General features: G+C 46.7%; 1 protein-coding gene across 2 annotated transcripts; it reads right to left on the bottom strand.

Annotated features, from left to right (window-relative positions):
- Positions 1–172: 172 nt before the first annotated feature.
- LOC125993237 (astrocytic phosphoprotein PEA-15) lies at positions 173–8611 on the bottom strand. 2 transcript variants are annotated; one of them, XM_049761936.2, is made up of 4 exons: positions 8227–8611; positions 2425–2634; positions 2191–2346; positions 173–1923 (listed from the first exon to the last, which is right to left on the bottom strand). In XM_049761936.2, the coding sequence occupies exons 2-4, from the start codon at positions 2594–2596 to the stop codon at positions 1859–1861; spliced, it is 393 nt and encodes a 130-aa protein (XP_049617893.1). In that variant the 5' UTR covers positions 2597–2634; positions 8227–8611; the 3' UTR covers positions 173–1858. The 2 variants fall into 2 exon arrangements, with proteins under 2 accessions (XP_049617893.1, XP_049617892.1); XM_049761935.2 differs by having other exon boundaries at positions 8235–8607.
- Between the last annotated feature and the right edge of the window lie 1492 nt (positions 8612–10103).

Here is a 10103-nt window from a genome sequence, read left to right as displayed (position 1 = left end):
TTTCTGTATGGCGGGGAGTTAAGAGCCTGCATTTCACTGATGAGCGCAGATTCGAAAGCTAAAAATGGATTCTAAAGCTCAAAATGGTGACGCGAACATCTTCACTTAGTAACCGAGCTGCCCCGCAATCCTAGTACTGAAATTACAACCGAAAAAAAGCCACAGTCAACAGTGTAGGTTAGCAAATATATTTAAATATAATATTTATCTTCATTTTAGCACAATGACAAAATGGCAATATTACATTTGACTTGAAGTCATGACAACAAGCAGCAATTTCACGCTCGGCGGAATAAAACACTGTCGGAAAAACAATTCGGAATGACTTCCCCAAAACGGCTGGAATGGCATCATGCAAACTCCAGAAGCGGGCACTCCTTCCGTGCGACGCGCGACCCACGCAAGTCACCGTTCGGGAAGTAAAAGGTCTCGTCACAGCACTGCCAGTTAGTCAAACATCAGGGCACGCACGCACAAACAACAATATATTGGCTTGAAATAAATTAATCGTCATCAAATGAACACAGTGGTTTATATTCAAAATACATATTTACATATTCAAGAAAATGAAAAACCAAACAGTCTTTAAGCATAAATGACTTCACCAAATATTCACCTCTCTGTTTTGTTTTTGTTTCCTAACTTGATATGTACTTGAGATGGAAATCAATATAGGACATCATTTGTCATTGATATGTTGTTCTGTTTATGTGCCTCATTGACGTCTGGCTCACAGTTACCATGCCGACCGAGCGGGAAGCTGCGGCGGGTGGGATGTGGGGGTTTGTTGCAGGTGTTTTTGGTGGAAGCTTGCGCGCCACAAAAATGCAAAAAGGCTGCGCACACTTGGACCAAGAACGTACAAGCGACAAAAGAGGAAATCGGCCGCTCACAAATGTTACAGTCACAAACGCACATTTTTCAAAAGGAAGGAACAAAAGTAGTAGCGACAACTTTGACATTCTGTCCTTGCCTCACATGTGCAAGCAAGCTGGAACCCAAAACCAGAGGCCACAGGTTGTCCACTCAGTGGAGGAGGTCCTGGCCGGGAAAAGTGCAGTTTGAAAAGTTCCTACTCACGACAGGGTAGACATTGACCTTCCACTTGATAACCATGCGACAAAGAAGATGCAGCGCGTGTGACTAGTGCAGTTGCCAGTCTCCAAAGTCAATTTACAATGAAAAAAAAAAAAAAAAAAAAACCTACAATTCTGATGCACAAATTAAGCTTTAATGCTAAAGAGTTGTTGCCGGATGGAAAAGGTCAAAGGTGAGACTGAAAAAGTTAAAAATGTGATCAGAAGATATTCTGAATGAGCGGAACATTTTGACGCTTCAATTTTTATTTGTTTCTTCTGAAAATGTGGACTGCTTAACAAATCTCCCTCATGGCTTCCTAAAACGTTTTCAGAATTGAAAAGAGACTTTGTGGGCATTTCCAACTGCGAGGAGTGCCAACGACAAGACGCTTAGCGGCTAAAACGACGACGACAAGAGGAGGTCGTTCCACAACCAAAAGGTGTTTTAAATGGCAAGGTGGGGTGGGGGGCGGGGTGCAGGTAGAGGGCGGGGCACACACTGTCAGTTGAGGCGTTCAATTCTCGAGACAAGACAGACATACAAAATTAGTGCACGAAAGGGAGTTTGCGCCACTCCTGATGGACATAAACTAACAAGGCGGGAAAGAAACAAAAAGAAAACATCGAAACACGGGGCAAAAGCGTCACACTAGCAACCCAATCCATGACAGGAGAGTACAAATATGTTGTCAGTTTCGTTAAGTGTGTGCATGCGTGTGTGCGTGTAAGGGCCTTGCGTTAGCTGGCAGGTCGCCGGGAGTGGTGACATGCCGCCGGCTTCACGCCTTTTTAGGGGGCGGAGCCAACTTGATGATCTCGTCTTCAGATGGCTGGCGGATGATGTCTGCAATGGCAGGAAGGGGACACAATGTCATTTTTGCTTTCATTTTATTATTGTAATTATTTGATTCCATCCATCCATCCATCCATCCATCCATCCATCCATCCATCCATCCATCCATCCATCCATCCATCCATCCATCCATCCATCCATCCATCCATCCATCCATCCATCCATCCATCCATCCATCCATCCATCCATCCATCCATCCATCCATCCATCCATCCATCCATCCACGGAGCAAAGCACGCAAGTAAGAATGCATGCAACCTTTGTACTTCTTGGCCGAGGGGATGCGTGTGAGCTTGGTGTCGATCTCATCGTCCTCGTCGATTTTGAGCACGGTAGTGCGATACTCGATCACGCGGGTCAGGAGGTCGGGACGCCGCGAGATCTCAAAGATGTGCTCCATGTACGACAAGTTGTCTGCGGAGAGACGGCGACACCGGATGAGTGCCTGCGTGTGCATGCGTGTGCTGGCGCCCATGTGTGCGATTGCGTCACCGTGGGCTAGCTTGTCGTTCTTCTCCAGGTAGCTGAACCACTCCTTGCTGGACGTGATGGCGTTGCTGTGCTCCTCGGGGATGTCCTCTTTGCAAGCCGACTTGAGCTGCTCCAGGTCCTCGTTGGTGATGTTGTCCGAGAGGTCGCTGAGCAGAGAGCTGTACTCGGCCATCTTCCGAGCCACACAATGCAAGCAACCGCAATTTGGATCTGTGGTGGGCAAAGTTATGAAACAACTTGTTAACTTCAGTCACGATATTTAAGAAAAAGAGAAAGAAAACTAACATGAATCTTCTAAAACCCGTGACTGCGTCTCACTCTGTTTTTGCGCAGATTTCGACGCACTCACACACGGACAGGCAAACCTAAATGGCGGTTGCTGTTGCTTTGCTCCGTTGGAGGTCGCCAAATCTTTGGGGACACTCAATCAGACTTCAAGTCAGCATCGGGGACAAGTGGCAAGCAAATCTGCCTCACGCTTTTGAGGTTGGGTGGTCAAATCTTGACTCTGGCCTCTACCCACATTGTGAAAACCAGTGGCAGAGCTAAAGGGGGGGGGGGGGGGGGGGCACAGGGGGCACACTGCCCCCCTCCTGATATATTTTTAGACCCCACAGGTGCCAGGCCAAATAAGTGACTTTTGGGTACTTGCCAATTTTTCCTGGAATTTTTTTCTACATTTTCACCAGTTGCCCGTAGGTTAAAATAAAGCTCAGATGTTCTAATTTCGGACAGGTTTAGCATCAACGCTGACTATTGTAGCATCCAATGCGGCTTTTGTGCACTTTGGAGAACAAGAAGACAACAATGGACAGAGCCGCTTCTTTGAGGGACAAACCTCCCCCCTCCTCCCATCACACACACACACACACACACCAACATGACTTGACAAAACGAGTGACATACTCCTGCCATGATGTTATAGAATGAAAGTAGCGCAAGAAGAAATGAAATATACAGAAATGTTTCTCCAAATTACCTACCCAACTCACCCAGAGCCCCAAGTTGACACCCCCCCCCCCCCCATGCTCCCTCTGGGATGAGCGTGACACGGCGAGAAGCGACAGTGTGCGCCTCACATTCCCGTTCGCACAAACACGCCTTTGTCTTACTCGGTGTGTGTGCGAGATTGCGCGACCACATGCACTGGCAGTTAATGAAGCGTGTTCAAGCACAAATTAAAGACTCTTTTTTAACATTTTCAGTCATTTGACTGAACTACTTTACCCATCGCTGAAAACAACTTAACATGCTCGATAAGAGACAGAAGGCGTCAAATGAAAGTTGATGCGATGTCACTGATGTAGTTACAGTATGTATTGCCTTACAATGGAGACTGTTACCTAGCAACAGCCAGGGCAGAGGTCCCCCCCCACCCCCTTCCATTCCCCCCTCACCAAATAAAAGTGCACTCTTGGCTTCGGTGGTCGCCATGGCAACTGAATCAGAGGCTGAGAAATTCAAAAGCCCTGACTGTTTGGAATCATTTACTCCCTTATCGCTCACAACGGGATTTCTACTGTTCTCTAAAGACAGTCGATGAGCAAGATAATTCCTAAATTGATCATCTTTGAAGTGACTGAGTAGGGAATGAGAGAATGATTCTGACTGCAGCGACTGGAAACAAATATAGATGCCAAATAGGTGCCTTGAGGTGCAAGCGACCCAGTTTTGCGAGATACGAGAAACGATGTAACTCTGCCTGCTTAGCTAACTCTATTTGTTTAGCTCCATGCTAGCAAACATGGGAATGGCATTTACATGCTCACATTTAGCATCAAGAGGTGTGCTTTTAAAACACATTAAACAACAACCATTTGAACACAAATGATGAGGCAATACATTTAGACAGATGCTCAAACAACATTCACAGGCATATATTCTTTATCTGCTGTGAAAAATAAAACTTATTACAGCACCTTTCTGAGTAAAAATTGTAGCAGGCAATCTAAGAAGGTCTGCATAATAATTTGGAGGTCAGCTTTAAATCATAATGCACAAACTATTTAATGCTTTGGATTCTATTTTGTAACGTTATTATGGTATGATTTAATAAAGTATACTGTTATGGCATTACAAAACACATTTTTTGGGAGCGGGGGTGAACAAATGAATGCCATTCCTATTCATTTCAATGGGCAAAGATGATTTGAGATACAAACGAGATCACGGAACAAATGATATCAAGGCACCACTGTAAATCAATGAAATGCTTCCCAACACAGGCCAATATTTTGTCAAAGTCTGTGTCAGCGGTGGCTGCCATGTCGCTGGGCGAAGCGCTCGCTAATCCGCGTGGAAGAATGTAGGCCAGCGGCCCACTTGCCATTGAGCAGAAAAGAAGATTTGCACACATCTGTGCGTCCGTATGCAAGCGCGCTTCGCTTGGCCTTCTCATTGGTGCCAGATAAACACTCCATTTCGTGTCTCTGCTGCAACATCGTCAGCCGACGCCATGGCAACAACACCCAAGCGTGGCCCAATGGCCTTTTTTTTACTTTCATTTCGCCAGGCTGCCAAGGCGACCTATTTCTTATTATTATTGTTTTTCCACAAAATAATGTAATGGAGCACTTCTTATCACTGGTTTTATTGTTTTTGTACCTTGAAGAGTAAATGGCAAAAGTTGGTTTAATTGAGCGACTATGACACGACATTTTTGGTTGACAGCAGGTAGCAAAATGGCCGCCGCCCGAGACAGCTGGATTTTGGTGCTTCGCTTATATCCAACAACCACAAAATTAATCGGAATACTGTGTTTAGACATTTTTGCAAACCAATTTTTGATTTGATTCTTTAACACCGTTGAAAACCTTCTAGTCTTGTTTAGTATCAAGAGCAATTACGAAAACAAAAGCGGGAAAACAAAACTTCTTTCCACTGTCAATTGCTTTTTTATTTTTAAACAAACTGTATCAATGAATTACTTTGATAGTCATTTGAATTTGGGTGCTGTATTGGCGAGTGCGCTTTTTTTTTTACACATATGTTTCTCTCATTGTAGTCTGAGCTCCAGCACATGGTGTCAGCAGGGAGTGCGTGTGTGTGTGTCTACACACACACGTGCGCGCACACACACACACGCACGCACACACACACCCAGACACACGCGCAGATTGCGGGCGCACGCAGATGTGTCCCGCATGCACATAGCGTAACATATTTGTTAATCTAAACTTGCTTGGAGCCAGATGGCCAAGAAAGAAGGAAAGAAAAGAGGGCAAGGATCCGAACGGCCGACTTCCTGACGGCACGACGCGCTTCCTGGCGCAGTGTCTGGGAAAAGGAAGACTAGAGCATGAAAAAGTGTAGCAAACCCGCCCTTCCTCCTCATCTTTCCGCCCACCCTCGGGCACAGAGAGAATGTTTTCATAGACGTGCACGCACGCATGAGAAAGCTCGCATGGAGGACTTTTCCAGACTCTGACCCAAATGCACTTTTTCATCCCATGAGCTTCATGCGCTCGCGTGTGACTTCATTTACTTATTTGGAATCCATTTTCCACATTCATCTGGTCAAAACTGAATTTTGGGACGCCTTCAGAGCTGAGAGCGGCTCAGGATGAGGCCGGCGCGTCGAGAGCTGAGCAAAGGTGCCTTTAATTCCAAGCGGGTGAACCCTGGGTGAGGGGGAGGAGCCTAAAGGGCAGCGTGACAAGGCAGACAAAGACGGCGTGCAGTCACGCAAGCGCCGTCACACCTAATTGATTAATCCGTTCAAATTCCGCCTCCCTGCCGTTAAGACGGCGGGCGGGCTCGCGGGAAGCGCCACCTGACGAGGCACAACATGACAACACACTGCTCATGCGACAGCATACATTTTCGTTAAAGTTGGCGCAGCGCTACTTTTATCATAACTTCAACCGTCACTTTGACGTAGTTCCTTGACAAAATGGCGTCAAAACACTATTTCATCCAAATGAAACCCCTCAATTCACTTTAACATCCAGTCGCTGCTTGACACACGTACATGTCATTATAAGACGGAAACAAGTCACTACTTTTGTCTAAATGAAACTTGAGTAGCCACAAGATGGCTAAGCGGGAGAGTCGTGTGACCTCATCGCAGCTTGTGAGCATCTGAGGCTGATGACATCATAAACGTGCAACAACAGCCGACGCGCGTCAACGTCTGTGAGGTGGATGCTTCATTATCCTGGAAGCTTTGGAGCGGATAAAAATATCACAGTGCCACTGGGAGGAGGAAGAGGAAGAGGCGGTGTGCTGATTAAACCAGGGTGGAAGCGTCCATCACCCCCCCCCCCCCATCCCCACCCCGACCGACTCCTGCGAGAGAGCACGCATCAGTGGTTTTGTTTTTCTTTTCTATGGAGACAGTAAAGGGGGAAAAACACGCCAGGAGTCGACGCCAGAGGAAAAAATATCCTCCATTTCCTGCTTCATCATCATCCTCATTTTCATCATGCTAAATCATGGCTGGGCAAACTTTTGTGCTAAACAGCTTTGTTTGCAGCATGACAGGAAAGCCAGAGAAGGAAGCTAGCGTGTCTATGTGTGTGTGTGTGTTTCATGACAATTGTGGCACACAAGGGACAATGTGAGGAAGTTTTTGTGTAGGCCAGTCACTCTGGATGACATCCAACAGGAAGATGGACGGAAAAGAGGGTCAAACACAAACCACATCAGCATGATGCATTCAAGTGTTTGTGGAAAATGTGGGAAAAACAAGAGGCACATGATGGTCATCAGACATTCCGTAGGTGCCCGAAGGCATACCCCGGCACACAGGAAGTAAAGCACAGGCCTGTGTTAACAATGCCCATCACGCATGCTTTCACAGGGTTCTTGAACGCACCGCGGAGGCCACCAGGGCTGCTTTCTCGTGAGGGATGTCAACAAGTCTCACATGTTTGAACGCTTTCCCACCTTTGTTGGGTTTAGGGTTAGGGGCTACACCACAAACTTCACAACAATACACTCGAGCAAGCCAAAAAACAAGACGCGGACAACCTAAAGTCGAGCAAAGAAAGGTTGAGTTGTGTTATTCCCAAGGATGCATCGATCCCTGAAAAGCTGACTCACACATGCACGCATACGCACGCACACGTCTCTCACACACACACACACACGCACACGATGTAATTTGGGCCGGTGGGACGCTTGGGGACAGTAAAACCACAAAGGGAAAGTAGTTCCTAATGAAGCGTTTAATGACTTTCTGTGTTTGGACTTGCTGACTCATACCCTGTGGTAACATTTGGGTGCGTCCCCCAAAAAACATCAGCTGATCTTTCTGAGTGCCACACACAGGAAGTCCTTAATGGCAGTGATGTAAAGGCAGTAAACACAGCATGGATGCCAAGTCACAATGCAGCTGCTGGCGATCGGGGGCCGAGCACTGCTGGGAATCGTGAAAATACATGAGTAACTGTACCCTCGTGTCTGTAGATGCTGTAGATGATGGCAAAGCGCTACTTTTCTCTAAATGTCGGACTCGCTTCAACAAGATGTCACAAGTGGTTTGAAAGCACTATTTTTGTTCAAGTGAAAATCCTCAAGTTGCTTTTATATAGTTGCGGAATATGCCGTAGGATGGCACCAAAATAACACCATTATTGCTTTGGAATGAGCACAATTACAGCGAATAGGTGAAATCGCGAATATGCGGTACGATGTGGTTTTACCATGATGCGTTGAAAGACCTCTTGGGAGTGGGAGAACTGGACATTTATGACAAGAAGAAAAAGAAGAAGAGTAAGGGGAGGAGGTAGTCACGGATACGTAAAGGCATGCCAGCTGCCTCCAGCTTTATGTTTTGGAACAAATATAAAACACACTCACATACTGACCTTGCGCGGAGCCAGGCGTTGCAGCGAGGAAGCTCAGACGTCGTGAGGGATTTGATCGCGGCGTGGAGCTTGAATCGGAGCCGGAAATGGGTCAGCCGATTGACAGAGTGGTAAAAAAAAAAAAAAAAAAAAGCCAAAAGTCCACTTCCTCGATGTCTCGGTGATGCAAAGAGGAGCCAAACGAAGAGCACAAGAGGCAGGGGGTCCTCGGCGTGGGAACTGAGGCCGTGACGTGAACGCGCAGGCACCGAGCGAGCCGAGGATGGTCGTGACTGCTCTCCGCGAACAAGGAGCCTGAAACCGGCGAGCGAGCGTGAAAACGCCTTTCTCTCTCTCTCTCTCTGTCTCTCTCTCTGTCTCTCTCTCCCTCTGGCTTTCTCTCCCTTTCTCTCTCTCGCGCGCAATCTCTCTCACTCTCTCACTCAGAGATTGTCTCTAAGCGACAGTGGCTCACTGGAATGAAGCGGACGTTTCAGTTGTCTTTTGCAACAGGCTTATAAAACTCAGCTGAGGGAGCTTGACCCCGAGACGTGTGAGCTGACAGGTGATCAAGAGAACCACTTCACCATCATTCCAACATTTCATTAAAAAAAAAGAAAAACTTGTAAAATGAAGCCAAAAAGAGAGTAGGAGCTCTCTTACTTCTTTTTTCCGATTCCATGGTTTTTAGTCACACAAGCACACGGACACTCATCCACACATTTTTCAAAGCTGATGTCACCAGATTCTTCCGGCCTGCAAATCCCTTCTGCTGCTCTGCTTTCCTTCCATCCAAATCCAAAACGTGTAACCGGAGAAGTTTGTGCAATTGGCTGTGTGATGCGACAAGACTTTCATTCCACATACTGCTCATGTGCAATTTCAAATCGTTTCTTTTTCAAAGTACCATGACCTGAATTTATTTTTACTTTTCTTTACTGCTTAAATGTAGATTTTGAGATCACTTTTGCTAGCATGTCATATCTAAGGTTTTTATTTCTTTTCTAAGACACTTTGTGACCTTCTAGTGAATTAGTCTTCTGTTGCCAGGTCCGCCACCCGAGGCGTGCGCCGTTAGGAGAGGCCAAATGCTGGCCAGATCAGAGTCACGAGTTTCTTTTGGTTCCCAGACAAGCAAAGAGGACGCGATCGTTTCAGAGCGGCTGACTTTGACGGCGAAAAGGAAGTGAGGAGAAGCAGGAAGTGAGACAAAGCTGCCAAGGCTGAAACCAAGTCAATGAAAAATGCCGAGTCTTGGCAGGAGGCCTTCTTACATTTGTGAAAATGACCAAGAGGAAGTGGACCCTTGGATTGTTTCCATGACAACAGTGCTGCTTAAACCATTCACTCATCCATCATCTCGTTTCAGGCCTCCACGGACAAAGCGATGGGCCGTGACTGCCGTGGGTGCCCAGCGAACATGTCGAAACGTTCGCCTGCATGGCAGTCATGGAGCAGATAAGACAACTCGACGGTTTTAGACAAAAAGGGTGCATTGATGCAAGACAACTGGCAAGCAAATCCCTGGTGCTGCGTTAACATCTCAATAGTTCTCTGTATAAACGTCCCCTCTCCAGTTTAGACCCTGTGACCCTGCCTCGCTCTGCATATCTGTTGCACAGATTGCGATACACACACACACAAACACACACACACACACACACACACACACACACACACACACACACACACACACACTTAGCATCCTACATGCACCAACTGTTTGCAGGCTGACACTTGATGAGTGAGGTTTGCGGTTACTAGGCAACCTCTCATCCTCCACTCATCCTCCAGCTGTCATGTTGACACATTTCGAGACCAAAAAGGTTCACGTTCACACGCAATGATGCACAAATTCCTTTCCGGATGCCGCCCAATGTCGGTCATGCA

The sequence above is a fragment of the Syngnathus scovelli genome, chromosome 1, assembly GCF_024217435.2.
Source record: "Syngnathus scovelli strain Florida chromosome 1, RoL_Ssco_1.2, whole genome shotgun sequence".
NCBI classification, from domain to species: Eukaryota; Metazoa; Chordata; class Actinopteri; order Syngnathiformes; family Syngnathidae; genus Syngnathus; species Syngnathus scovelli.
This window is presented reverse-complemented; position numbering and strand designations above follow the sequence as displayed.

Coding starts and splice junctions, on each gene's coding strand:
- LOC125993237 (XM_049761936.2), bottom strand. CDS start 2,596: ATGGCCGAGTACAGCTCTCTGCTCAGCGACCTCTCGGACAACATCACC. Junction 2,347..2,424: donor GAACGACAAGCTAGCCCACG/GTGACGCAATCG, acceptor GTCTCTCCGCAG/ACAACTTGTCGTACATGGAG. Junction 1,924..2,190: donor CTCGGCCAAGAAGTACAAAG/GTTGCATGCATT, acceptor CTGCCATTGCAG/ACATCATCCGCCAGCCATCT.